Source organism: Abramis brama (assembly GCF_963993115.1).
Source record: "Abramis brama genome assembly, chromosome: 8".
NCBI classification, from domain to species: domain Eukaryota; kingdom Metazoa; phylum Chordata; class Actinopteri; order Cypriniformes; family Leuciscidae; genus Abramis; species Abramis brama.
The window spans coordinates 34,786,813-34,814,772 of record NC_139970.1 but is presented as its reverse complement, the minus strand read 5'-3'; the positions used below and the strand labels follow the sequence as shown (position 1 = coordinate 34,814,772).

Sequence of the window (27,960 nt, the reverse complement as noted above, 5' to 3'; positions counted from 1 at the left end):
TCAACAAAAGAAAGACATACAGGATTGGAACAACATGAGGGTGAGCAAATGATGACCGAATTTTCATTTCTGGGTGAACGAATGCTCAATCATCTTCCAAAGACGTGGACATAAAGTGTAGTCTCTCATTGTGTCTGATCTTGGAATATGTCAAAATGAAGGCCTGTAAATGTTCCAGTGACCTCAAAAGCCTGCCCTGTTTCGCTCAAGGGATCGATTCAACCCCTCAATTCTATGCCAGACAACTGCCTGAAGGAGAATTCAAAAAGAAAAGCCCTTGCTTTGTAACCCATAATATTCAGCGCACTTGAAAAATCACCCTGCACCATTTACAGTCTTAAAAAGTCCATCAAACCTGCTGAAAATTACAGTTAAGCATTTAAATGGTATAAAATGCCTCTTACCTTGAAGTTGCTGGAGTTAACCCAAGATGTGGCGATACCGTCCACCATTTTATCCAGCGCAGTCTGGTCACTCTCCAGGTCGTGACACTTGTCTGAATCTGTGATGTAGTCGATGAGCTCCGGACCCATCTGCAACCTGCGGGCCACATCCTTCTGTAGCACCTGAGTCAGACAGTACTCCATGTTGGGTTCCATGGCCTACGATGTCCTGCCACCACCCGTGTGGCAGTGGAGAGGAAAAACTAAAAAAAAATGGCCTTTAATGTATGCAATCCAGGCAAAACAAGAGCACACGCTTTTTTTTTCTTTTTTTTTTATATCCCGTGTTGATGAATCCTATGAGTGCCACGGGGTGGCAAGAAGCTGAGCGGTAGGGATGTCAACTCGGGAATTCAAGCGATGCACCATATGTGACTAGACAACAGCTGATGAGGACTGCAACTTCTCCTTTTTGTCCCTTTAGAAGGCAGCCAAACCACTAGCAGCGGCAGCGGCAGGAGTTGTGGTAACTAGAGCAGGAGAGAGAGGGTCCGGCGGAGCATTGCTTCATAATTCAGAGGTCCTCCCTGCTCAGGATGAGAAAAGAGAGCTATTAGTCGAGTACCACCTCTGGATATCAAATGCCAGTGCGGCAAGACTATTTTTTGTCAGCTCAGCTCAGCAGCCACTTATGAGAAAAGCAGAAAAGCCCTTTGATGGTGGTGACATAACTCAAAGTCCGGATTGCATTATCTTAACTATTTGTTTGCTGACCACCACGCATCAGCTGCACAGCTTTGTGGGATACAGCAAGAGAGGAATTCCAACGGGTTAAAGGGATAGTTCGCCCCAAAATTAAAACTGTCATTAACTCATCCTTATAACATTTCAAACCCATTTACTTAAAAAGGACACATATTAGTCCATACAATTTGAGTACTATATTCAGAGCCTTTTGAAGTCATACAATAGCTTATGCGAGTAAAGGTGAGGACATGTTAGCAAAATTTAGGACAAAAATTGTCTAGTCATAGCGTATCAATGTATAAAGCACAGCTCACTGTGAGCTATACTGAAATCTGCTTAGGGAACTTTTTCGCCCTCACGCAACAACCGCGCAGATTCCAATTGAAATTACTGGATTTCGTCTGTGAAATTTCACAGAACAACCGCAACAAGAGCAGTAATGCCATCACTAGGATACTGCATTGAGACAAAAATCTCCTAAGGCATCATGGGAATAATCTGGCTGCAATCACAGTTGGTCACCGCAAAGTGTATTACTCTGTTAAGTAGATTACCTGATGCTCGCAGGAATCCAATTTTTCTGAAATACTTCATGAAATGAGCAAAAAATTAAAGCACAAACTAGTTCCTGCAGACCATCAAAACAAATATAAACCGATTTTTAAATTCAACTTTTTCACTCAATTTATTATACAGACTGAATACAGAAAAATACAAAACAGATGATTTTGTGTATGTTGATTTTTGTAACTGATTCACTAGTGGTCTCAGACATTTGGTCCGACGACTCGTTGTATGTGTGTGTTTTCTAACTTCACTGTCACAAGCAGATTTGTTTTTGCTTAGTTTACATTACAAGTCTGTGCCTGTACTTCAAAACAGTATCTAAGCTACACAATGGTGGGAGGAGACTAATTTTCCATTTATTAAAATCTGCACACACGAGTTCATCTTTGAGTCATAGTGACGGCACCTTAATGTAAAACACACACACACACACACTGCATAGTAATTAAATGATGTCGAGCATGATTTACCTATGCCTCCCTCAAACATCACAGGCATTTGATTACATCAAGACTCTCCAGTATTTGGTGAAAACGTGTTATAATTCAAAGCAAAATCACCTGTGTATACAACAGAACTGATATACTACATAAATAAAAAATAATAAAGTATCGTAGGCTCAAACAAAGTGAATGACAGATCATTCATCAGCATCAATGTAATTGAAGCTCACGTAGTATCTGTCATTCACCCTAAATGAAGTCCAGGCTTTAAAATATCTTATTGTCTATTATATACGCTAACAATTCAAATACCAACACTCTTTTTATGAAATCTGAATCAGTATTTAATCATCAAGTGTTTTCATATCATATCGGGATGATTTTGTTTCTTTTTCATTGATCATCTAGCCGGTTATGCTAGCTCTTACTAGCCGACCGAATAAATTGTAAAAACTCCGGCGATTTAGACCAAGCCGGCACATGTAAACAACAAGCTTGGTTGAAATAATAGGTTATTTACTCACTCTGCCGAATCTAGCGGTGGTTCCTGTGTGAAATGACACGGGTTGGTTTACTAAAGGTAAACGAGGTTTGTCTCTCTGTTGCTGGCTGCTCCTGTAGACTAGACAGACACAATGATGGAGCCGGAATGCGCATGCGCCACACACCTCTGTTCTACTATCGATTTAATGTACAATCCGCTTACAGCTTTGATACAAACGATGTACCATGACAAACATGTTTCTTTTTATGACTTTATGATTTTTCTAGCAATTGCTTCAAAATGTGGGCTGTGCCTTTGTCCCTTTGTTATGCATGTATGGGAGTCATTTCTCTAAAAGCACCTTTACCTTTGTAATTAGCGATTTTGGCTCTTATTTTTGAGTGTTTATCTACACACTGACCAACATATATTTTGTTTACATCCGCATATTAGAAATCCCCTGGTTTCCTTCTGTCTCGCAGCCACATGGTCATTTTTCCTTGTGTAGTTAAAACAATGAACCTTTATGGCAGGCCAATTTAACATTGATTCCTCAAACATATAGCATGTATTTGTTACTGATAGACTATGTATTTGTTTAATTCCTAGTAAGCATTCTAATAGCGACAAGCATTGTTTTCAACTAGTTAATAAAAATGTGTTGCTTTTGGGAACTTTTTAATTAAACTTTTATTGAACTAATCTTTAATAATTTTATTTACATATATACATATATAGAGAGAGAGAGAGAGAGAGAGAGACTGGATGGACCCCTTTCACAGACTGATGACGCATTTTAATGGTTATCAGCATTGTAAATCCTGCCGTTTTTACATTTTCATTTGAAAAAAAGTGTTCATTTATAATACTAATTATAAATGAAGTGTTCATCTGTAATACTATATTTTGTACATTTGTACAAATGTACAAAATATAGTATAATACTGCATTTTTTTACAATTTAGCATTGTAATTTACCATTAACAAAATACAGAAGTACTATTTAAATAGATGCTAGTTGCTACTTTACAGTATCGAATGAACAGCTTGTCTTTAACTAGATTAATAAATTAGTTACCATGTATACTAGTAACACAAACATATTAGTACATTTTAAGAAACACAATGTTAATACGGCTTGCCATAACATTAACCTAAAACAATGGAAACGACTCCCTGGCTCCATCTAGTGGTTGTTCTGAGAAGAGCACTTTTTATTGATATCCGTTTTCTCCACAATACCACTTAACTTACATGTATAAGCACCTTCAGAGCGACGATTTACACACACACATCATTGTTTAGTAAAAAATTGCTGTAAAAAACATTAATGATATTTATTTGATACACCTTTAATGTTTTAAGCACATTTTAACAATTTTGCAAAGCTACATGTCTGAAGATAGTACTGGACAGTATACATCATATCAAAATTTGTCAGAAATAGAATGATATCCATCCTGCCATTTAATTTTCCAAGTAACACTACACATCTAGTGTGTGTATTGCACAATCAATCTGATTTTAGAAACCTCTGGGAGACCACATTGTCCCCATAAAGGTCACAGATACAACATCTGCATAAAACACCTAAAACCAACAGATTGTTAATGACCAGGATAATGTGTTTGGTCCTCTTCTTCTCCAGCCTTAGGGGAGGACTGAGAACTTATCACATATAAACGGCTCTGAAAGTGAGTCCAGTATCCCTTCTAAAATCAAGGATTGAAGTCTTTATTAAGCTGTTTGTTCCTCCTCGGTATCATCCTCCTCCTCCTCCTCCTCCTCATCATCATCATCAGACTCTTCCTCACTATGTTCCACATCCTTGCTGTCTTCTGGGGCTGTTTTGACTTTGATGATTATTTCGTCATCATCATCCTCATTCTCAACTCTGATCGACTTCCTCCTCTCCAAAACTGATGGGGTGCACACTGGAGTGACATCCTAAATGCAAATAAATTGTCTTTAAACGCTAACAGTGCAAGACTACATATCTTAGACATTTTCTACAATAACTGTTGGCACATGGGTTTCATTGTGAGTCACACTGACTGACAATAAGCTTAAAATGTACCATTTTCTGTTGGCACAATTATCTTACTCCAGTCAATGGTTACAACTGAGGTAATTTTCAGTATGTGCCAAGGCTATGCACAAAATCAGTGCAGAAAACGAACCAAAAAATATTAAAAGACTTGAGCGTACCTCACTGCATACTGAAACATCTGCTTCTGATTGAGACTTCTTTGCAGGAATCTGAGCTGCCTGAAAAAAACAACATGGTCACACTAAAACACAATAGAATAAAGCATCTTAAAAGTTCTGATCAAAAAAAACATAGTACTTACAAATCCTGGGAAATCATAGTCAATGCCTTTTGCTGCCAGTCTCTTGCGTAGCTTAGACTCTTTACTTAAAAGCTTGGCACCAACTTTCTTCAGATCATCTTCCGCATGTTCTTTGTTGTACCGGGTAACTGCAGGCTGCTTTGGCTTCCTGAAGATCATCTTGGAGCCAACAAAGAGCTTTTCATGGACCTTCTCGGGTGGTATCATATGACCTGAACAGGACAAAACAGTAATGTTTACAAAACATACCATGTAAGAAAATATTCATGGAAAATCTTTCAAATCACTCTCAACTCACACTTTATGAGCCGTTCTCCCATAAGGTAGTTGTTCATGGTCTCAGCCACAATCTTAGCCACCTCATCACACTCAAACTCCACATATCCATATCCTTTGCTCCCTCCGGTCTATGAAAGATGACAATTTAATAATACTCAAGTTAAAATCTCAAAGCATTACTTGCTAGTATGACTATTGTGTGTTTAAAGTGTTGGCACATGGGTTTCATTGCACAGCAACATGGAGTTGGCAATAAGCTAAATGTACCAGATTACTGTCGGCACAGTTATCTTACCCAAAGCAACAAATGCCATGGGTAATTTTCATATTGTGCCATTATTAATAATAAATAAATTATATAAGTTTTATTAAATACGTTAATTAAATGTACAGAGAACGTGGATTGTAAAACACGTGAACTACAATTAGCCTACAAGCACGTCATACCTTTTTACTCCTGGAAACTCTTAATCGCGAGACTTTCCCAAACTGCGCGAAGTAAGACTTCAACTGAGGCTCACACAATCCTCGAGGCAGATGACCAACATATATTACTCCTGGAGAAAGTGACTGACCCTGAAGGCGAAAATCATAATTAATAATCACATTCAATGCAACATATTAAAATAGGCAAGTCAACAAAACAGTCAAGTAAAACAAAATGGTAGCATAAGACTTTAGTAAATTAATGTCATTAGATCTATTAAGAAGATTCTTCTTTCCGAACCTAATTCTGGCTAATAAAGACGACTGATTAGATGACAGATTCAGCTGTAACCATGCTTCAATATGAAGCTAAATGTTTGTACGGCTACACTCACGCCACATGGCCAGGCATCATACCTTTTGAGGACGTTTCTTCGCTTGCTGGACTTTCTTATGAAACTCTGCTTCTTCCTTTGGATTTAAAGCCAGCAGGGTTTTCGCCGGCTTCTCTGATGATTTGCCTTCTGTCATATTTAAATATAAAATTGGTGAAATAAATGCGTTTTGGACCTAGTGTCGTACAACCTCTTCTAAACCACGCTGCTCTTCTTTCAGGAAACTGGCTGCTTCGTTCAGGAAACGTCACAATAAAAGTCCACTAAAATAAAAGTCCGCTATATCTAAAACGTTTAAAACTTTTTTTTAACTTATTTCTCTTCTTTCATTGTTCGTATGGTATAGATTGATTGTATATTTTTACTATTGTATAGTTATTGTGTTTTAATAAATATTATCATAATAACTAAATAATACTAAAACTTTTATTATACAGTTAGACAATTGCTTTGACTCGAGTAAGTTATATGCCAGCAGAGGTGGACAAAGTAGCTACACAACTTCCTTACTTGAGTGAAAGTACAGATACTGGTCAAATATCACTCCGTTACAAGTAAAAGTTGTAAAGACCAATTTTTACTTAAGTAAAAGTACAGAAGTAGGCCTACTTGTTTTTAAAAGTAAAGTATCAAAAGTAAAAAGTAAATGTCAATGCATTGTTTTATTATTGTTGCACTGTTACAGTAGCCTACCTTATGCCTCTGAATCTATGCCTATACCCAGGGGTTAAAGTGGGCCGGAATGGTCCGGAACTGCGTTCCGGCACCTCAGATAGATTACAAAAATTAATTAATTAATACCAATGATAGCGCGATGGTAGGCAATTGTTAAAAAAAATGTTGCGTGCACTGTCAAATTGCAGCTAGCCTGGTGCTCCTTCTGAAGGAGTCCTTCCGCATCAAATCAAAACGTAATATCACAAACGCAAGTGCACGGACACCACCGTCTCCAGAATGGACAAGTGCACGGACACTGCCATCTCCGGAACGGACACTAACATCTTCGGCACGGACACCAACGTCTCCGGAATGGACACCACCGTCTCCGGAATGGACACCACCGTCTCCGGCACGGACACCAACGTCTCTGGAACGGACACCAATGTCTCCGGCACGGACACCATCGTCGCCAGTACGGACACCAACGTCTCCGGCACGGACACCAACGTCTCCGGCACGGACACCAACGTCTCCGGCACGGACACTAACGTCTCTGGCACGTCTCCAGCACGGACACCAATGTCTCCGGCACGAACACTAACGTCTCTGGCACGTCTTCAGCACGGACACCAATGTCTCCGGAACGGACACCACCATCTCCAGCAAGGACACCAACCTCTCCGGGACGGACACCAACGACTTTGGCACGGATACCACCGTCTCTGGCACAGACAAGTGCACGGACACCGCCGTCTCCGGCACGGACAAGTGTACGGACACCACCATCTCCGGCACGGACACCATCGTCTCCGGAATGGACACCAACGTCTCCGGCACGGACACCAACTTCTCTGGCACATCTCCGCCGTCTCCGGCACGTATCCGGAACGGACACCAACGTCTCCGGCACAGACACCAACGTCTCAGGCACGGACACCAACGTCTCCGGCACAGACACCAACGTCTCCGGCACGGACACTTACGTCTCTGGCACGTATCCGGAACGGACATCACCGTCTCCGGCAAGGACAACCAACCTCTCCGGGACGGACACCAACGACTCTGGCACGGATACCACCGTCTCCGGCACAGACAAGTGCACGGACACTGCCGGCACGGACACCACCCACCGTCTCCGGCATGGACAAGTGCACGGACACTGCCATCTCCGGAATGGACACCAACGTCTCCAGCACGGACACCAACGTCTCCGGAATGGACACCACCATCTCCGGCACGGACACCAACGTCTCCAGCACGGACACCAACGTCTCCGGAATGGACACCACCATCTCCAGCACGGACACCAACGTCTCTGGCACGGACACCAACGTCTCCGGCACGGACACCAACGTCTCTGGCATGTCTCCGGCACGGACACCACCGTCTCCGGCACAGACACCAGCTTCTCCGGCATGGACACCAACGTCTCTGGCACCGACACCACCGTCTCCGGCACGGACACCAACGTCTCTGGAATGGACACCAACATCTCCGGCACGGACACCAACGTCTCTGGAATGGACACCAACGTCTCCGGCACCGACACCACCGTCTCCGGCACGGACACCAACGTCTCTGGAACGGACACCAATGTCTCCGGCACGGACACCATCTTTGCCGGCATGGACACCAACGTCTCCGGCACGGACACTAACGTCTCTGGCACGTCTCCAGCATGGACACCAATGTCTCCAGAACGGACACCACCGTCTCCAGCAAGGATACCAACCTCTCCGGGATGGACACCAACGACACCGGCACGGATACCACCGTCTCCGGCACAGACAAGTGCACGGACACTGCCGTCTCCGGCACGGACACCAACAACTCCGGCACGGATACCACCGTCTCCGGCACAGACAAGTGCACGGACACTGCCGTCTCCGGCACGGACACCAACGTCTCCAGAATGGATACCACCATTTCCGGCACGGACACCAACGTCTCCGGCACGGACACCACCGTCTCCGGCACAGACACCAACTTCTCCGGCACGGACACCAACATCTCCGGCACCGACACCACTGTCTCCGGTATGGACACCAAAGTCTCCGGCACGGACACCAACGTCTCTGGAATGGACACCAATGTCAAACATACACAAAACTAACCAGCAAAGACATGAGGGAAAGGGGCACAATATAAAGGGACCAGAGCACATGAGGATCAAGTGAGCACAATAAGTGAAATGAGGACAAGAAGTGGACTAAACAAGGGGGCGTGGTAACAGGAAACAAGGAGGCGGGACATAAGGAGCACATGGCAAACACAGACCAAGACAGAGCCATGTGCTCAAACACAAGACAAACATAGAAACATGAAACCAGGACAACACAGACAAGGCTACCAGGGCAGAACCCTGACAATGCCAGTGTGGATTTACTTGTTCACCCAACAGTTATTAAAGGATTTAAGCTATTAAAGTGACTTGAACTAGCCATTTGAACACACAATAGATGATCAGCTGCAAAAATGGTACGTTATATAAAATAATCATAATTTTAAGCCATTTCTAAGAATTAGCCTATGTAGGCTAATTGCAAACAAACAATGATTTTAAATGTGAAAGAAAAATAATATTAATACTAATACTAATTATTAATAAGCACACTGAGATTAATAAAAAAAAAACATTTAGCATTTAAAATCCATTAAAAAAAAAATTAATTCAGGTACAGAATTAATAACTTTCAGAAATACAGAGCAGGGTTGAGGATGAAGGGGTTGGACTGTAGAGATGTTGTAAAAGGGGGCGGGGTTTTGAATGAACGATAGGCTGAATCACTGATGTAACACTGTACACATATTGTTCAGCAAAGGTGAGAGTGCAGCAGGGCATCACTTGACATGGCAACTAAAATCATTTATTTTACTGTGAATGGAAGACCAGAACAAGCTGAGTTTCCCACTGACTGTCCTGCACAAGATGTTAAAGGTAAGGATTGTCTCAAATGATCCATTTCTTTTAGTCTGACTGGAATTTTATACTTATTTAAACAATAAATTGTCAAGTTTTTTGGTGTGCTGTACTTCAAGGCACGCAGTTAAATATTATGCTCAAATATCAAAATATATCAAGTTAAATATCTCCAAAGAATATTGTAGTGTATTGAAATGAGATGAATGTTGAACTGCTTAACCAATAAAAATAAAAGCCTACATTTATTAAAATTAAATGAATGTAAATTATTCACTATATAAAATGTAATTATTATATAATGCATTATTATATTATATAGATTATCAGATTAAAAAAGTAGATTGTAAAAGTAGTCTCGCTCTATGAATGACTGCAGCTTTAATTCATGCATCAACATCAAATAGGATTTCTTTTATGAAAATACGTTTTTGTTATGACCAAATTGGCTCATCTATCCATCCACCCTCATTAGCCTTTATTCTGCTGAAAACATCCTTGAGGACTGTTCTCAATCTCATTCTGAAGGGCACTGCAACAGCCAGGCTTCTTTAATCAGGACCTCTCAATTATAGCGAGCCCATATGAAGAGCTATTCTGACTTGGATAGCTAATAGGCTACAACATGTTCAGAGGATGTTTAATCTATAAGTATTCAGTTCTTTAGAGACCTATCAGAGCTTTAATTAACTTTTTATATATCTTCCGTATTTTGACTCAGTGTGCATGGATGAATTTGTAGTCACAGATTAGACTCATAAACAAATAAACCATCATACTTCAGTTAGACAGCTTGAGTCACAGGTGCTGCTGACAGTACACCAGACTTCAAGTGCCAAGCAGTGCCCTAAAGGGACCATATGGCACCAATATTCAAGTGCGTTAATTACATGAATTGAGGAAGTTTCCATTGTACTTCATTCATGAAGATGAGAAATATGATGATGAATTACATCTGAAACATTAATAATAAATGTCTGTGTGTGTCATCACAGATCTTTTCCGAGCTGCAGCTGAAGCGGGACCTCATGACATCTTAAAACTCTATAATACTAAAGGCAATATCATTAATATTTCCCCTCAGCTGGCTCCCAACAGTCCTCAGTCCTGCTATAAGCTGGAAGTGGTTGCTGCAGACTGCAACAGTGAGCTGTTAGGTATTCTCCACCAGAGAGTTAGAGTTATTGTACTGTTAAACTTATGAATAAACATCATTTTCTAGTACATGCATTATAGATGTCACATATAACCACTATATTTGGATCATGTTGAACACTCTCTTTTAGGTTCAGAGCTTGCCGTTGCTCTGGGATTTGACCTCTCTTCTATGGAGAAAAGGTAAGGTTGGTTGGGACTTTTTTGGGGGATAATCAATAGCCGTGCCTTAGAATAGCACGCAGAAACAGTCATCAGCCTGTCAATCATTTTGTGCATTCGGTATTACTGACATCAGGTTGGCTGACATGTCTTTAGAGGCGGGGTTTTGGCGAGAGGACTGGGCTTTGAAAGTTGGCCAACACATTTTATATGTGCTACAACGTCCGGCTCTTATTTCACTCAAAAAATACAATACATGTTATGAGTCTTATAAAAATCTTTGGAGAAAATTATTATTATTTCACAGCATAATTTTCTTTTGAACAGGTTACAGAGCCTGGAGAAAAAAATTCTAACTGAGGCAGCAGAGACTCCTGCCATTGTGTATGAGATGAAGAGACAGGTGGAGTCGTTCAGAGAGAAACTTGAGGTCTATCTATCTATCTATCTATCTATCTATCTATCTATCTATCTATCTATCTATCTATCTATCTATCTATCTATCTATCTATCTATCTATCTATCTATCTACCTATCTATCTATCTACCTATCTATCTATCCTTATTTATCTATCTGTAGTGTTTGTGTCTTCTTTTTTGTTTTAATTCAAGATTTTAATCTCTCTACCAGTACAAAAAGTTTTCCAAGTATAATGAATGAGGCATTTATATAGTGCTTTCATATGTACTACTGTACACCCAAAGCACTTTACAATCATATCAGGTAATCTCTCCTCAACCACCACCAGTGTGCAGCATCCACTTCATAAAATAATGTCTATCTCTGTAGAGTGTTGAGCACTTGAGCTGGCTGGGATTGTTTAAGGACATGTCGGAAGGCACCCACAAGCCCTCCCCTTTCTACCATAAAAGAACCCTGCGCAAGACCCGTGAGGAGTGTGAGCATGTCAGGGAAAAGTTCCTCCAAATGAGGTGACATTCCTGCCACTTACAAATGTGTAATAGGCAATTAAAAAAGAAAAAAGAAAAAAAGAAATAAAAGAATTGCTTCTGATTTATTTTCTCTAGTTCTTTGGAGGTTTCTGAAAAGGTGAGACAGTATCTTAAAACACCAACCTTTGATAACTGGTAAGTGTTTCCTAGATAGTGAAGTGTTTCTCAGACAGAAAAGCACATAGACACACTTTCATACTTTCTTTTCCTTCTTATGTTCACTATACATAATAGTTAAGAACATTTTTGGAAAAAGAAAAAAGGAAAACTTGGAGTTTTACCCAGTTGCTGAAACACATCAAAGTCCTGCACCTGTCATACATGAATAGGAAATTGTTAGTGAAGCAGAGCACAGCACTTCTAAAATAAGCATAAAGAACACGGCAGAGGTCAGGCCTTTCATCTGCCCGAAGGGCCTCATATCAATATCAATGGTCCTGTTTGTGCTTTACAAATCAAAAGCACTTCTTGTGAGCAAAAGGCTGGAGCTCAGTGTTCATTAATGCAATAGTCTTCCTTCATCTTCATCTTGTTGAAACCAGGCTTTAGCTTCAGATTAACACAACTAGATCCTTCTAAGGAAAATAAACCTGTTCATTTTAAATTAGCCTCAAATAAAGATTGTGTGCTATTGCAGGCAATGGGAGGATGCTGAGATTATGGTGCTGCTCCAGGTGATGTACACAGATTTGGACTTCATCTCCACCTTCAACATTGAGCTGGACGTGCTGCAGCAGTTTCTTTATGAAGTGTACCGACGCTACAATAACATCCCCTTCCACAACTTCAAGCACTGCTTCTGTGTCACTCAGATGGTAAGAGCGGGTGCAATCAGCGTTTCAGGATTTCTTCTCAATCTGCTTGATTGATAAATATCATGCCCCCACACAGCCATCATTTCACTCATACCTGCCAAAAATGTTCATTGTAATTTTACTAGAATCAGTCTATCCAGTGGATGATTGTTGTTTATCAAAGCCATAAATAAAATAAAATTGTTGTGTATGTGTTGTAATTCATGTTTTTGAAGGTCAGTGAAGGTTGTAGGTAAGTCATTTATCCATCCATCCATCCATCCATCCATCCATCCATCCATCCATCCATCCATCCATCCACCCATCGTTCCATCCATCGTTCCATCCATCCACCCATCCATCCAACGTTCCATCCATCATTCCATCCATCCATCCATCCATCCATCCATCCATCCACCCATCGTTCCATCCATCCACCCATCCATCCAACGTTCCATCCATCCATCCATCGTTCCATCCATCGTTCCATCCATCCATCCATCCATCCATCCATCCATCCATCCATCCATCCAACGTTCCATCCATCGTTCCATCCATCCATCCATCCATCCATCCATCCATCCACCCATCCATCCACCCATCCATCCATCCATCCACCCATCCATCCAACGTTCCATCCATCCATCCATCGTTCCATCCATCCATCCATCCATCCATCCATCCATCCATCCAACGTTCCATCCATCGTTCCATCCATCCATCCATCCATCCACCCATCCATCCATCCATCCATCCATCCATCCATCCAACGTTCCATCCATCCATCCATCGTTCCATCCATCCATCCATCCATCCTTATGCTAGTTGCATATCGTAATTAACAATAATGTAATTTGTATATAAATATGAATTTAAATACAAATTAAATTATTGTATATAAATGATATATGAATTACTCTTTAAATATGGTATCTCTATATAAAAAGAAATATTAATATATAATATATAAATTCATATAGGCCTATATAATTATAATAAATAATTCATTTATAGATTTTTAACTCTGCTTTTGAATTGGCCCACTAAGAGAAATCCTTACTACTATTATCAGAGTCCATTTGTTTGTCAGATGTATGGGCTGATATGGCTAACAGATCTCAAAAGCAAGATTGACAGTATTGACCTCCTCATCATGCTGACCTCAGCCGTCTGTCACGATCTAGATCACACCGGCTACAACAACGCCTACCAGGTGAGATGGACGTTGTCACAATTCTGCTGCAGTTCAGTAATAAAGAGTAAACTGATGGAACTATGTCTTGTTTCAGATTAATGCCCGAACTGAGCTTGCCATGAGATACAATGACATCTCCCCACTGGAAAATCACCACTGCGCTGTAGCCTTTGAAATCCTGGAAAATGTAAGCTTTTGTTCAAGATATGAATCACAATCACAAGTTTTTAAATACATATTTTGAATAAATGTAAATTTAAACTTTGATTTTTTTTTTTTTTTTTGACTTGCACTGATATGAATTTTACATTTTAAACTAAAAAATATTTATATTTAGCATATATTTAACCATTTATAGCCCTTCAAAATTCACGGTATGGAAATACTAATTCTGTAGTATGCAGTATGTATATGCACAGTATGCACATTTTCTATGAGCAAGAAATATCATTAATTCTTTTTCAGAATGAAAGCAACATTTTCCGAAACCTGTCGACAGAGCACTACAAAAGAATAAGAGAAGGCATAATTAAGTATATTGTTTATTCATCTTCATTCTTAACAACTATATCCATATTAAACCAAACACTAGATTGAAACTGAACTACTTATCATTACTGCAGATGTATTCTCGCTACTGATATGACCAGACACACAGACATCCTCAACAAATTCAAAACCATTCTCCCTGTGTTCGACTTCAGCAACAAGGATCACAGAGATGTGGTAAGGACAACCCAGAAGACCCTAGCAACCACATAGCAACACCTTGACAACCACCTATTTCACCCTATAGCATCATGGTGGCGAGTGTGACACAGGAAAACGAAAAATGTTGTTTAAATCTAGTTTAGCTGCAATAAGCATTCAGTGTTTAGGACTGTTGTTGACGATGATCCACTTTAAGGCACTTCCTGTCCGGCTGCTTCTTTCGCAGTTGATGATGATCATGATTAAAGTAAGTGACATCTCCAATGAAGCGAGACCCATGGATGTGGCAGAACCGTGGCTGGACTGTCTGCTGCAGGAGTTCTTCAATCAGGTACTGTAAATATTGCTAACATCTGGTTTTTATGCACTTTGTATAATAATCAAGAGTCAGTGTCATGTTGGGAGCAGTACAGTACACATTTCATTTTAAACAATAAACTGAAATCTTTGTCCAGAGTGACATGGAGAAGTTGGAAGGTCTTCCTGTCACCCCGTTCATGGATCGAGACAAAGTGACCAAACCGTCTTCTCAGACTGGTTTCATACGCTTCGTTCTCTTTCCTCTCTTCATCGAACTGGCTAATCTGTTCCCCTGTCTGGAGGTGAGGAAGTTCCCAGAGGAACATGTTTGTGTCATACTGTAACTTTCAGAGGTAATCAGGTAATCAACATTTTTAGGGAAAGATTTTGGGCTGTTTTGCTTCCAAAACATGTCTTCTTTCAGACTAGTGGAACAAAAATATCCAAAACACACACTTTTAGCATTGTCTTACTTTATATTCATTATATATTCTCAAGGATTTGACGGAGGGGCTTGTTAATGTATCATTCACATGATTATTTAAATATTTGTTCCAAAAAACATGTTGATTTTTTTATTTTATTTTTACTGTTGACAGTTTCTGATTTTAGATTTTTCACCTATGGTAGCCTATCTTACCTTAAATCAGAATCAGGGGTGTCAAACTCAGTTCCTGGAGGGCCACTCTCGGCTATTTCTGAAATCGCCTCTTAGGCTACCCTTAAATAGGGCACTATTTGAGGAGACAGCAATTTGTAACGGTGTCCTAAACAATAGTGGACGTTATCGAATGCACTCATTCAATCCATAATGCACCGCAATATGTGTACCACTGATGTAGCCTATTACTAGAGAAAACCCATTATTGTTTGTTCAAAGGCACATTTATTAAAGCCACTTTAATGTCCTAATTGAACTAAGGGTATAATCCTGGCTTAAAGGATTAGTTCACTTTAGAATGAAAATTTCCTGATAATTTACTCAGCCCCACGTCATCCAAGATGTTCATGTCTTTCTTTCTTCAGTCGAAAAGAAATTAAGGTTTTTGAGGAAAACATTCCGAGTTTTCTCCATATAGTGGACTTAAACGGTTAACAACGGTTTGAAGGTCCAATTGCAGTTTCAATGCAGCTTCAAAGGCTCTACACGACCCCAGCCGAGGAACAAGGGTCTTTTCTAGCGAAACGATCGGCCATTTTTCTTCTACGCAAGCATGTTAATTGCACTCAACTTTAAATATCAACTTTAAATAATGTAAGCTAAATCATGCAATTTGATTAGTTGAGATCTGACATGCTGGCTAATATAATAAAAATAATGATAATATATATTTTTAAGTGGTCAAGCATCACTTACTCAGAGTCTGCTGTCACTCATGTCTGATGCGATGTTGTCTAATGTTGCTTTTAATCGCGAAAAACTGGAAAATGTGAATATTCCTTCTTGCAGTTTTTTGGATCATACATATATTTTTTAACACTTACTTCTAACAGCAACACATTATTGACCCAGTGCAGAAAGCCCTGGATTATTACACAGAGATGGAGAAAGCTCTGGAGAGGGAGAAACAGAATCGGGCCACGAGTGAGAAGGTGGTCAAGCCCAGCACCTCAAAAGAGCCAGAAGCTCATCCAGAACCCAGTGGGACGACAAAACCAGTCAACCTGTAATCTAACCTCACACTGTTAAATGTTCATTCTATGATGAAAGCTGTGCTTTAAGGCTTAAAGTAAACGTAGGCTATTTATGCTTTTACCAGCAGAATGTACTGTATATATTAAATAAACGTTTTAATAGTGGAGGACACAAGTGAAAATACTATTTTCCCTTTTTCTAATTTAATATAAAATATTGAATTACAAATTATATTATCAGCATAAGTTAATTGAAAAATGTAATGAATTTCAGAATATTTTGCACGCCACTTTTTTTGCTTTAATGACAGCATCTGGAATAAAAATGCTTAATACCAATTGTAAAATCACAATGAGAACTGTTTTTCTTTGTAAATGAATGTAGTGAACATGCACAGTCAGCCCAGAGGATGGCGCTACTAGAAGCTACAATTTCTTTGCCAGAAGAGAGGAGGCTGAAAATTGAACTTTTCCATTAAATTATGAAAATAAGAGATGTCACTAATTACATTCAATAAATTGTTATAATTGACTGAAGTAGGTCTGAAACGGAATGTAAGATCCTGGTCACACAGGTTTACTGCCAGTGATTTTTCAATGGGTCAAAAACAGAAATGAAAACATCACAAGACTTTTGCATTCAAATTTATTTTACAAAAGAAAACTTACTTCTCTTTACACATCTATTTCCCAAAAACCGTACAGTGTTTCTTTAATCTGATGATGCAAATGGAATATTATGCATGCAGTTTTGCATTACTCTCAAATACCATCCTGCACAAATAATACCCACAATTCCATCTGAAGCCATTAAGTTGCAGGTAAGAGGCAGGTAAAGCATTAGCATGCAGCACTGTACACATTTGCATAGTAAATGGCTGTCATTTATTTTGGATTCATTTCTCATCGTCCTTTACCAACGTGCCATTGCATGAAACAGAACTTTCACTGAGGAACAAAAAAAACAAATCGATTCTCAGGATAGAAGGGTCAGTGAAGCTCATTCACCATGGTTTTACTGGGGTAGTGGTGTGATTATAGGAAGTACATCGTTTGTTTTTACAAAATGAATTTAGGTCTGATCAGTTGTTGAACAAGTTAACCACATACAGAATGACATTTAAAACTAAATATAGGATGAATATGCTTAAAATACATTTAAATACATCCCCAGAGCTCTCAAAGAGGCACAGAAAGAAACTTTCTGTTTGCAAAAGTAAAAAAAAGAAGAAAAGAAAATACCTTATTAAAAAGTTAAGGCATAAAGTTACTAACAGGGAATGTCTTGATTGATGTATAAAGCAATGCTGGTCCTGAGTGTTGGCTACAATACTGACACCAAAAATAATTGAAATTTAAAATGTAGACCAAAGGACCTTGAGATGTAATTATGAAATATACACAAAAATTTGTTTCTTTACCAAAAACAAAACCCCCCAAAAATGATGTACATCTGGAAACAACAATATATATTAACTATTAGTTAATCTGACAATGTCCTCAAATAGAAAGAGGTTTCATAAAGAGACTAAATAATGTCTAGATTGTTATTTTAAACACACGATTCAACAGTCAACTGTAATTTTAACTATAAATAATTTCATAACAATACTGTTAGTCAGCTGGTTCCCAGTAGCCCAATAAGGTCCCAATTAAACCCATTTATAGTTTGAATCCTCACATTCTATGTGACTCAGAGAATGGTACTGAACCTGCTTTAAACAGGACAAATTAATTGTGTTTTTTCTATAATAGTTTATGAAATATTGCACATGGATAATGGAGGTGGGCAGGGGGAATGGGGGTGGCAGTGATCAGAGAATAAGGACACTTTACCCAAACTACATCGACTTCTACTGGCCCCTCAACTCCAGTAAGAAACGTTTAAAAAAACGTTCACTGAATGTTATCTAATGCTACGTACAGTATATTCTGAAAATAGCCTACTGACAGACATCATTTCTTTCTCACTGGTTCTGCACATAGCAAATCCAGTAGTTTATTACTATCAAAGCTACCTCTTCATATAGGCTAACCGCTCTCAGGTAGAACTTAAAGAAGGATGGAAACTGGGTCAATCCAGTCATTTCCACACCAATCACATGTAAAACATATAGTATTAACACTCAGATATGATTAAACCAACTATATGAAGCCACTGAAGGATAAGTATCAACACTGCTTTTGTTCTCTCTCTGTGCATTACAAACGCACACACAACACAACACAATTAAGGTAATCAAGTCAGATCGCAGAACTGTTGTGATTTGTAATACCAAGAAACGAGTCGAGAAAAAATGCAAATGTCAAGATCCAGACAACATTTAAATAACTGTGCTAACATCAAATAGAAGTATGTCTGGAGCCATTTATCACAATGAATAAAAAAAAGACAAATAACAATGAGACGGAGAATTGTCAAATAAGAAAAATGAAATTGAAAAAAGTCAGTTACATAAACCATCAGCACAACCAAGTAGTTTTGCACATGCAGAGGCAGAATGCATGATTTGTTCATCTGAGCACTTCACTTCACAATGTAGAAATACAGTGAGTGAACAGCTTTTTGCAAACAGGCCCAATGAAAATAATTAAAGAAAAACATGTTTTACAGATAAAGCTTTCACGCTGTGTTTTGTGTTATGGACTCTTAAGCTTCGTCTGAAATCGCATACTATATAGTAGGTACTACATTTGGTTTGAAACTTACTTCGCAATGGTTAAAAAGGTATGTTCTATGTAGTATGAATGAAATTTGGATGTACTACATCCGCCATTTTGTCATTGTCATATGACATACGCCGTCAGTTGCATCGCTTCACTGCCATTCATAAATCCTCTCCTGTGGCCTCATGGGATAGTAAAGTGTCCATCAAACGCGCACTACGGAATCTCGCCTGAAGTAGTAGGTCATCCAGGTACTTTTCGCCTATGTTTTATGAATACTATGACTTCGGACATACTACTCGGATCACATACAGTTTTTCGCCCATAAATAGCATGGAAGTAGGCATATTCGGACGCAGGGTTATTTTAATATTCTGGTTCATTTCCTTTAGTTCCTGTTTCCCTGAACTGTTTAGTTTCAGATTCCTTGGTTGCTGATTATGTTCTCGTTTGTTTCCTTGGTTATATATTATTATCACCTGTGCATCGTTATATTGGTGATGTATATACTCCCTTTTCAGTTCAGTACTTTGTCAGTTCTCTTTTATGGATTACATTGGTTTGCTGAGTGTTACATATTTCTAAATAATGAGTCCTACGTCTCGCCATGCGTGCTGCAAGCCAACCCGTGACAAAACAATGCATTTCCTTTTACAGCTTGTACGTTGCATCTTAGTTTCTCTAAAGTCTCATTTTAATTCTAATACTCCGTACCTCCTACAGCAACCAGAGACTATACTATTGGTCAGGCACACACTAAATAGTTCAAGATTAGAAGTAGTCATAACAGTCAATGACTGTTTCATAAAGCTTAATAGGGCAGGGGAACTTTATCATGACTCAATGACAGAATGGATCTCCACTCAGCTGCCACATATTTCTATGATACACAGTATTGTGCCATTTCAGTCAGAAAATAGAATGTAATATGCAGCTCAAACCAAACTCCTGAGAATCTCACAAAACATGCTCAGGTCACATTTCACAAAAGAAAAAAAAGTTATAATTTTATGATATAGATATATATATAATTAAAGTAAAAAAAAAAAGGTATAATTATACAGCATAAAGAAAATTATATAGATATAATGAATTATTTTAATAATTTTGGGTGAAATATGATCTGGACATTTTGATAGGTTTCATGGGATTCATTAATTTACTGTTATTACCAAATAATGGAGTCATTTAAAGTGATAAATCCACCTGATACGGCTTGTCTGGCCTAATTTCTTTGCAATAGAGGCTGCGTCCGAAACTTAGGCAGCTGACTAGTTGCCTCGTGCCTTATCAGGCAGTGACTTTGTAGGCAGCGTTTGCACACAAATGTACCTAACAAAACTGATTACGGACAGACTTCTGAGGCAGCGTAACGGTTTAATGATCTACAGCAAAATAGAGCAAGCTTTGGTGATAACTAAGCAAATACTTAATCGCTACAATTAGTGATTTCTCGCTAGAAAAGTTGAAAAAGTTGGCCAAAAGTGTAGAACTACACCCAAACTGACTACCAATCGCAACTTTCAGATGCCATCTTTATTTTTTAGCTCAACTGTCACAGAATGGAACGCACAGTATTGTGGGATATCAAAGGCAGCGAAGGCTACATGCTGCCTGCCTTTAAAAAAATCAATCAGATTAAGCTATCTCACGAAACAGGAAATTAAGCTAGCATTGGATTCGGACTTGTCTGGATGCCTTCCTACCTCGGAATGCATCCTCCGCTGGCAGCATTTTTAAGCTTTCGGACGCAGCCAGCATCTCACATGAAGGCCTGAGGAAAGCGCTGAGCGAACTATAGGTGTGCATAAAAAAGGACAATTTGTTGCAACATTTTGTATTCTGCTTGAAAAGTGTCTGACTACGAAAATAAGACCAGGGGAAAAGAAACCTCTTAGATTTTGGCACCTATGAAGCTTTCTGCTCCGGACCTGAGGCTGTCTGACTCTGGGCCACCAAAAATATACTAAGACAGGAAGAAACAGACCAGTAAATGCATGACAGTTCCATTGGCTACTGTAATCGTGCAAAAAGGCTCTGTGCTGACTGGCTCTTGGCACCGCTGAGCATTTCTGCATGCCGGCACTAGTTCAGGGTGAAAATTAGCATGCCACCACAGAGTCCCGCGAATATAGACAGTGCAGGGCTTTGGTTAGCAATTAGATGCAGAGCTTAGGCCTCAAATAGGAGAAATTGGATGGAACATATGGTGCTATAGTTCTCACCCCCCCTGGAGAGCATATTATCTCAACCATTGCAGATAAAATCAGCACCCCCAACTGCCTACAGTAACAAAAGATGCTCATGGCTGCAAACAACTGCCTTAAATAGATGGACCGGGTGCTTGGATTTTGCCTTTAGTTAAGATAGCCCATAGATGGGAATCTGTGCCAGAGTGAACGCAATGCACTGCATTTTCAGAGAGAGCTAACACAATTACATGAGAGATATCTCATAGCTCTGGCTGTACTAGTTTGGATGTTCAGAGTCTATGTCTCGAGTCGTTACTGTAGCCCCCAGGGGAGCCCCGGTTGCGGTGAGGTTTGTATGCGTCTTGATAGGGATCATGGTAGTCCTCCTCTACAAGAGGGTAGTGGTCTCGACTTTGTTGGGAGCTGGAGGACAGGCGGTTATTACTCTTCTTTTGCCGCTCGTTGTTGTGGTAGTTCTCATCGGAAGTCATCAAGCTGTGTCGCTCCATTGGAGAGTTGTCGCTGATGTGATTGCTGTTTTTATTTCTTTGACTCTGTTGAAAGGTCACCGATATCAGCTGTTTCTACACGTTCTAATTAGCATATTGAAATATTCAAAACTCATTTTCTGGCTAAGTCCCAAGCATTCACTCACCTGCAGTCCTGTGATGGCTGTGGGGTACGGTGAGAGCACAGTGGAGCCCAGGTTGCGGCCCAGCAGAGGGTTTAGTGGAGTGCTGAGGGAAGTGTGAGTTGCGCGCCAGTAGGCCTCCAGAAATTCAGCCAGATGTTCACATGCATCCTCAAGCTGGTTCTCATCCAAAATTACATCAAACATTTCCTGGAATGGGGCAGGAATAGCAACGTAGTCAATGTTTTATGATATGTCACACCCTTAATTTTCAATGTCTTCCATCCAAACACATCCCTCCCTTTTGGCACTTAGCGTCCACTTTAACCCAATGAAATCCTAATTAAAGAAAAATAATAATAATCTTGTCCCAATAAATGAATGTTTCACTCAGAAATACACATTCAAAAGTTTGTGGTTAGAAAGATAAAAAAAAAAAAAAAAATCTAATATAAGAATACCTAGCAAGGATGCATTAAATTGATTAAAAGTGACAGCAAAGACATGTATAATGTTACAAAATATTTCTGTTTCAAATAAAATAACTTTCTATTAATAAAAAAACCCTGGAAAAATGTATGGTTTCCACAAAAATATTAGCAGCACGCTGTTTTCAACATATATAATAATAAGAAAAGTTTCTTGAGCAGCAAATCAGAATATTAGATTGATTTCTAAAGATCATGTGACACTGAAAACAGGTGTAATGATGCTGAAAATTCAGCTTCCGATTACAGGAATAAATTACATTTTAAAAATATATTAAAATAGAAAATAGTGCATGTCAGATTATGAAAGTAAAATGGGTTGTGAACACGGTCTTCAACAGAGAAGAATCAGACTCTCTTCAGATTACTCTGGATACTCACTGGAGGACACTGAGCTAATTTGTCTGCCGCCACCAGTTGTACATTTAAATGCTTGCTTTGAGACTTCCCACGTGATTTGATCAGCCGTTGCAATACCTGCAAGCACACACACACATTATTACTGTTGAAGACAGAGACAATAACATCATTCAACTAACAGATACTGTGAATACTTCTTTAAAATCTGTGTTAAAGAAATGCAAAGGGGATGGTAAAAAAACATTATTTTAGTAACTTTTTTTTTTTTACCTTGGGAGAAGACACTTTGACATGGACAATAATGGGAGCTAAAGAAGTCTTGATGAGCTGGGCTGGATGGTTGATCGTGTCGGCATCCAGCACAACCAGCTGAAGGGATCTCGCCAATTCAAAGATTCGCTCAATCTCACTCTGAACCTCCGCTGTCAGAAAGAGGAAAAATTCACAAAAACCAAGTGTCAGCAGGATGTCAATCCAGCTAACTGAAAGTTTCTTTTTTTCAGAAACCTTTTAGTTGAACGGTCGTCTAATGTTTTTTAAAAATGTTTCAGAATGTTCAGAGAACATTCAAAAGTAACGTTTCCATCATTTATGCAAAAATAATCAAATTGAATGTTTCCTTAACATTCACATAACCAAAAAACCTTTTAAACATTCAGAGAACTTTCAGAAAAAAAACATTTTCATAACTTAATGGGAATGTTAGCAAAAAGTTCTTGGACCATATATTTGGGAACATGCTGATTTACTAGATGGAAATATTTAACCAAAGGGATACTCCACCCAAAAATAAAAAATCTGTTATCATTTCTGTTCCAAATCTGACTTTCTTTCTTCTCTGGAACACAAAATTACATATTTTAAAAAATATTGGTAACCAAATAGTTTAGGTTCCCATTGATTTCCATTGTATGGACAAAAATTACAATGGATGTCAATAGGAAACAAAAGTGTTTGGTTACCAACATTCTTCAAAATATCTTCTTTTGTGTTCCGGAGAAGAAAGAAAGTCAGGTTTGGAACAACATGAGCGTGAGTAAATGATGACTGAATTTTCATTTTTGGTCAACTATCCCATTAAACTAACTTATGTTAGTTAAATGCTCAATGGCAATTAAAAAGGAGCTGACATACCCAGGTTGGATCTGGTGTTGGATCTCTCAATGATGGCTCTCTTACTAGGGTTATTCAGCACAGATCTCTTGGCTAAAGAGATATCTGCGGTTACTCTTGTGATTGATATCCTATAATTAGGAAATAAATATGGTGAAGTTATCACATTGACAAGAAAGGTATTCAAAATCTACAACATTAAAAGTTGACCCTCACCTGCCTTCAAACCTGTGTTTCAGGAAGTCAAATAGTGCTTTCTGCATCATATCTGTCACCTGTGTTCAAGCCCATGAGGACAGGAGAGTAAACACAAGGAACAAAAAGGAGATTTTTATTTGAAAGATTTATTGAAGATTATATATATATATATATATATATATATATATATATATGGTAGGCTGGCAACTTAAAAAAAACAAAACAACAATGCTTTTTTTAAAAGAGTTAAGAAACAATGGAAAACATCTACTGTACTTCAACAGCATCTAGCCAGGAAACAACAAAAATGTGCAGTCTGTCTTAAATAATGTTTGTGAAGGAGCAGATGACATACAGTATATGCCTGCATAAAGAAATTAAAAGAGCAAACAGGCGTTTAGCATTCACAGATCAATCATGATATACGCTTCAAGCTTTGCATGCCTTGAGATCTCATCTCTAATATTCAGATGGTACATGCTAACACACTTGTCACACTGATTTATGGGATGGTGGTTGTTTTTTTTCTGTTTCTAATTTCAAACCATGCTCCATTTTTGAGACTGGCATGTTGTACCCAGAAGGTTGTTGCCTTGGCAACTCTGCTTGGAGATGATGACTGCTATTCAGTGACAAACCGACATCCCCTCTCGCTTGCTGCTTAAGAAGTGGTGCCTTGGTTACCATGTCTAAATATACACACGCACACACCATAGGGATTGGGGGAGACCTACCTCATATCCCTTAAGTGATGGGCCAACTAAGACCACCGGCCTCATGGAAGGGACCACATCGTATGGAGGAATGTGCTCGGCCTGCAATATAACAGCAATTTAGACGCAAAATAATATTCTGTTTATTTGCACTACAATAACCCCATATTGATTACTACATGAAAAACCCTGCAATGGCTCAAAACAGCAGTCTGTAACAATAATAGGGCTATTTTACAGAATTTATAGAATTGACAAATGAAATACAATGAACTCACCACTTTCTGTTTCTGTTTACCTGGGATGGTGGAAAAGAGGAATTTTAAAAAGCAGATTTTTTTTTTTTAAATCAGACACAAAAACAAATACTGTACATCAAAATCAGGTGTACATCTACTATTAAAAAAAAAAAAGAATAATAATAATAAAAAGAATTCAGCATATTTCAATGTCTAGCATTTCTTCTGTATGGTTTTTAATACATGTTCCATAATCACTGTTATTGTAAAAAAATCCATTCATTCCATAATTTCTCTGGAAATTGCTATAAAATCAGCCTGTAAATCTGAGGTGATCTGGAACCCTTTAGTAAGGGTAAAGACTGAAGCTGACCTGCAGAAGCAGGGTTGGGCTTGAAGGTGCCTGACACCATTTCACCCAGACTGGAGGAGGAGTTTCCACTGGACTTCCTGTGGGCGCGGAGTAAAGAAAAGAGCAAATTAGAGTTAATTATGTCTATGTTCAGAATGGAATACTAACAGACATTATGTGATGGAGAGACCTTGAAGTTGTCTTCCATCACTGTTTTTATTGTGTTCGTAATGTTCTTATGCATATTTACGTGAGGTTCCTTGTTTTATCTGAGTGGGCGTGGCCTTAAAGAAAGCACAAACCTAGGGGAGCGCTCATTTTAGCTAATTTATGGAAATGTTTTTGAAAATGTATGTTTTGGCTTTATACATCCTTTTTATTGTATTTACTGATGTTGGTTTTAACTCTTAAATATCATAATATATGATATACTACTATTATACTGTATATTATACCAACTATACCTACTTTTTTATAAGTTTTTAAAACAAAAAAATTGTGGCAATACGATCAAATCAAGTTTTGCATTTTTATTCTAATTTTGGGTACATTTTTGGCAGTCTGTATCAAGATGAAGATGTTGGCAGCTAGAATAGTGTATGCTATAAATGTAAACATTTCATTTGTTATATTTAATGCAAGTAAATTATTATTATTTGATCCTTATTTTAGAAACACTAGTTTTTCCCCTTTGTTAAGGAAAGAACAGCAATGAAGTATAAATGCCTTTGTCCTTCAAACACTATCAGAGAGAACTACAGCGTGACTCAACACTGCTGATCACTGCTGTTGAAAGAGAATGCAGCATCTCATTCAAAGGGTTTATGTGTCATTTCTTTAAATAAATATCTATGAGTATATGAAAGGTCATATTGCACCAATTCCAAAATTAGTTGGCCCAATCTTGTGTTCTAAATAGAACAGCGCTGCATCAAACAATGACGAGGTACAAGGGTATTTGTAATCATCTTGGAATTTGGCTTTTGGAATTACACAGTGGAAATCTCTTCTGTCTGAGTGAGTTGTTTTGTGTGTGGAGCGTGGTGTTCGGATCCCGCCACTTTGGTCTAGTTTGGTTTCGGCTTGGAATCAGTGTTCGGAGATTCATGCTCCAGCATGCTGTTTTGAGTTCGCTCGGGCCGTACCCTCTTCTGTCCGTGTGTGTTGTGTTCAGTGTAGCACGTTCGTGTTTATTTTCGGCCGCGTGCTTTCATGTTGTCATGTTTTGTGTGGACACAGTCGGTTGACTGCGCGTTCGTGTCCTGTTCTGTTTGAGCACATGGCTTGTGATTCACTGAGTTCACTGGCAATGTGCTCTTATTTTTGTCATGTTTGTTTCTATGTGCCATGTGCTCTCCTGTCTATTGTCTTGACCCCGCTCTTCTAGTTATCAAATTATTGATTGCCCAACCTACTCTCCCTTGTTACCCTCCTGATTTCCTTTCCTATTTATTCTCTTTGAGTTTGCAGTCCTGTGCCAGCTCATTGTCTAATGTTCCCGTAATGTGTTTCCTGGGTGCCTTTCCTGTTCCTGCCCTTCCCTGCCCAGTCCAGCTGCTTGTGTTTTCCCCCACGGGGGAGTTTTATTTGTTTTTGTTTTATTTTTATTGTTAAATAAAGCCCATAACTCATCTTGAGTCCTCGTCTCATCCCTTACCCAAAACCCTGACAATAATGCATGTCTTTGCACCTCAAGAGCTGTTTGTGATGTCTGAGTTGGGGGAGGTGTGACACACGAAAGAGCTGTTTGCAAGGTTGTTTGAAAATCTGCTTTATTTTCATAATTTCCGCTAGGTGTCAATAATGTTGCAGAAACTACATACTTCACCTATAAGGCTTGGTGTAACACTCATTACTCTCATGTTCTCCAGTCTTACCCATGGAAGCGGCCCCTTTTTTGCTCCTGCTGTAAGCGAATGTTCTCCAGTTTTAAGGGACTGGGGATGAAACCGATATCACAACCTTCCTTCACCAGTCGGCCAATCCACCAGTCGTTGTTATACTTCTGTGGAAATACAGAGAGGACAAAGGAATGTGTATAAAGTCCATTTATAAACTTTCTATTATGTGAAGACAGCTAGACAGGCTCTCATTATATAAATGCCTTCGTCACCTCCTTGATGTGAAGGAAGTCTTTTGCATCAAAGGAAATGGCAGTGCCAGCGACAGGGACATCCTCATCTAGGGCACCACAGTAGCTGACGTTTGTTCTCACAGCGAAGGCCACTGCCTTGGCCTGAGATAGATATATAGTAAAGCACATAGTGATGAATGGCATAGCAGTGCTGTTTTAATCACTACAAATTTGGCTCTCCAGCAACCAGATAACAGAAACTAACTGCATCAGAAAACATTTTAAAGATGACATATTATGCCCTTTTTCAAAGTGTTGATTTTGTTTTTGGAGTCTACTAGAATAGGTTTTCATACACGTTAAAAAAACTAA

General features: G+C 39.0%; 6 protein-coding genes across 11 annotated transcripts in view; 3 read left to right on the top strand and 3 right to left on the bottom strand.

The window, feature by feature from the left end:
* clasp1a (cytoplasmic linker associated protein 1a) overlaps nucleotides 1–2,781 on the bottom strand; it is a 68,935-nt gene extending 66,154 nt beyond the window's left edge. For 4 of the 5 annotated variants that reach the window (XM_084121819.1, XM_084121820.1, XM_084121821.1 and 1 more), the window contains exon 1: nucleotides 405–740. In XM_084121819.1, the coding sequence (XP_083977945.1) occupies nucleotides 405–599 (195 nt within the window). In that variant the 5' untranslated portion in view covers nucleotides 600–740. Of the gene's footprint in view, nucleotides 1–404; nucleotides 971–2,664 lie in introns of those variants that run through there. The other variant, XM_084121822.1, reaches the window with a different exon arrangement.
* A 1,155-nt stretch (nucleotides 2,782–3,936) lies between these two features.
* Nucleotides 3,937–6,309, bottom strand: nifk (nucleolar protein interacting with the FHA domain of MKI67). The gene is made up of 6 exons (XM_084121637.1): nucleotides 6,098–6,309; nucleotides 5,702–5,830; nucleotides 5,274–5,382; nucleotides 4,976–5,187; nucleotides 4,833–4,892; nucleotides 3,937–4,571 (listed from the first exon to the last, which is right to left on the bottom strand). The coding sequence occupies exons 1-6, from the start codon at nucleotides 6,209–6,211 to the stop codon at nucleotides 4,362–4,364; spliced, it is 834 nt and encodes a 277-aa protein (XP_083977763.1). The 5' UTR covers nucleotides 6,212–6,309; the 3' UTR covers nucleotides 3,937–4,361.
* A 1,953-nt stretch (nucleotides 6,310–8,262) lies between these two features.
* LOC311088642 (uncharacterized protein) lies at nucleotides 8,263–9,631 on the top strand. The gene is made up of 2 exons (XM_084122889.1): nucleotides 8,263–9,213; nucleotides 9,553–9,631. The coding sequence occupies exon 1, from the start codon at nucleotides 8,414–8,416 to the stop codon at nucleotides 8,846–8,848; it is 435 nt and encodes a 144-aa protein (XP_083979015.1). The 5' UTR covers nucleotides 8,263–8,413; the 3' UTR covers nucleotides 8,849–9,213; nucleotides 9,553–9,631.
* On the top strand, nucleotides 9,586–12,898 carry LOC311087869 (high affinity cGMP-specific 3',5'-cyclic phosphodiesterase 9A-like; the record flags this gene model as incomplete). The annotated part of the gene is made up of 7 exons (XM_084121341.1): nucleotides 9,586–9,673; nucleotides 10,651–10,800; nucleotides 10,942–10,993; nucleotides 11,300–11,402; nucleotides 11,763–11,905; nucleotides 12,002–12,061; nucleotides 12,564–12,898. 7 exons carry the CDS (start codon nucleotides 9,586–9,588, stop codon nucleotides 12,793–12,795), a joined length of 828 nt encoding a protein of 275 aa, XP_083977467.1. The 3' UTR covers nucleotides 12,796–12,898.
* A 632-nt stretch (nucleotides 12,899–13,530) lies between these two features.
* LOC311088641 (high affinity cGMP-specific 3',5'-cyclic phosphodiesterase 9A-like) lies at nucleotides 13,531–16,992 on the top strand. The gene is made up of 7 exons (XM_084122888.1): nucleotides 13,531–13,933; nucleotides 14,010–14,102; nucleotides 14,381–14,448; nucleotides 14,539–14,641; nucleotides 14,853–14,957; nucleotides 15,082–15,228; nucleotides 16,421–16,992. The coding sequence occupies exons 1-7, from the start codon at nucleotides 13,811–13,813 to the stop codon at nucleotides 16,595–16,597; spliced, it is 816 nt and encodes a 271-aa protein (XP_083979014.1). The 5' UTR covers nucleotides 13,531–13,810; the 3' UTR covers nucleotides 16,598–16,992.
* Nucleotides 16,993–17,193: 201 nt separating this feature from the next.
* cacnb4a (calcium channel, voltage-dependent, beta 4a subunit) overlaps nucleotides 17,194–27,960 on the bottom strand; it is a 30,059-nt gene continuing 19,292 nt past the window's right edge. For both annotated transcript variants that reach the window (XM_084123157.1, XM_084123158.1), the window contains 11 exons: nucleotides 27,628–27,750; nucleotides 27,392–27,519; nucleotides 25,536–25,612; nucleotides 25,202–25,221; nucleotides 24,945–25,025; nucleotides 24,229–24,287; nucleotides 24,034–24,143; nucleotides 23,170–23,321; nucleotides 22,921–23,016; nucleotides 22,076–22,261; nucleotides 17,194–21,974 (listed from right to left, as the gene is read on the bottom strand). In XM_084123157.1, the coding sequence (XP_083979283.1) occupies nucleotides 21,711–21,974; nucleotides 22,076–22,261; nucleotides 22,921–23,016; nucleotides 23,170–23,321; nucleotides 24,034–24,143; nucleotides 24,229–24,287; nucleotides 24,945–25,025; nucleotides 25,202–25,221; nucleotides 25,536–25,612; nucleotides 27,392–27,519; nucleotides 27,628–27,750 (1,296 nt within the window). In that variant the 3' untranslated portion in view covers nucleotides 17,194–21,710. The remainder of the gene's footprint in view (nucleotides 21,975–22,075; nucleotides 22,262–22,920; nucleotides 23,017–23,169; nucleotides 23,322–24,033; nucleotides 24,144–24,228; nucleotides 24,288–24,944; nucleotides 25,026–25,201; nucleotides 25,222–25,535; nucleotides 25,613–27,391; nucleotides 27,520–27,627; nucleotides 27,751–27,960) is intronic.

Excerpts from the sequence above, each read along its gene's own strand:
- LOC311088641 (XM_084122888.1), top strand. The coding sequence starts at position 13,811 with ATGTATGGGCTGATATGGCTAACAGATCTCAAAAGCAAGATTGACAGT. Across the intron at positions 13,934-14,009 it reads GCTACAACAACGCCTACCAG|ATTAATGCCCGAACTGAGCT; the intron begins GTGAGATGGACG and ends GTCTTGTTTCAG. Across the intron at positions 15,229-16,420 it reads ATCTGTTCCCCTGTCTGGAG|CAACACATTATTGACCCAGT; the intron begins GTGAGGAAGTTC and ends TACTTCTAACAG.
- nifk (XM_084121637.1), bottom strand. The coding sequence starts at position 6,211 with ATGACAGAAGGCAAATCATCAGAGAAGCCGGCGAAAACCCTGCTGGCT. Across the intron at positions 5,383-5,701 it reads GAGTTTCCAGGAGTAAAAAG|ACCGGAGGGAGCAAAGGATA; the intron begins GTATGACGTGCT and ends CATCTTTCATAG. Across the intron at positions 5,188-5,273 it reads GGGAGAACGGCTCATAAAGT|GTCATATGATACCACCCGAG; the intron begins GTGAGTTGAGAG and ends TGTCCTGTTCAG.
- LOC311088642 (XM_084122889.1), top strand. The coding sequence starts at position 8,414 with ATGGACACCAATGTCTCCAGAACGGACACCACCGTCTCCAGCAAGGAT.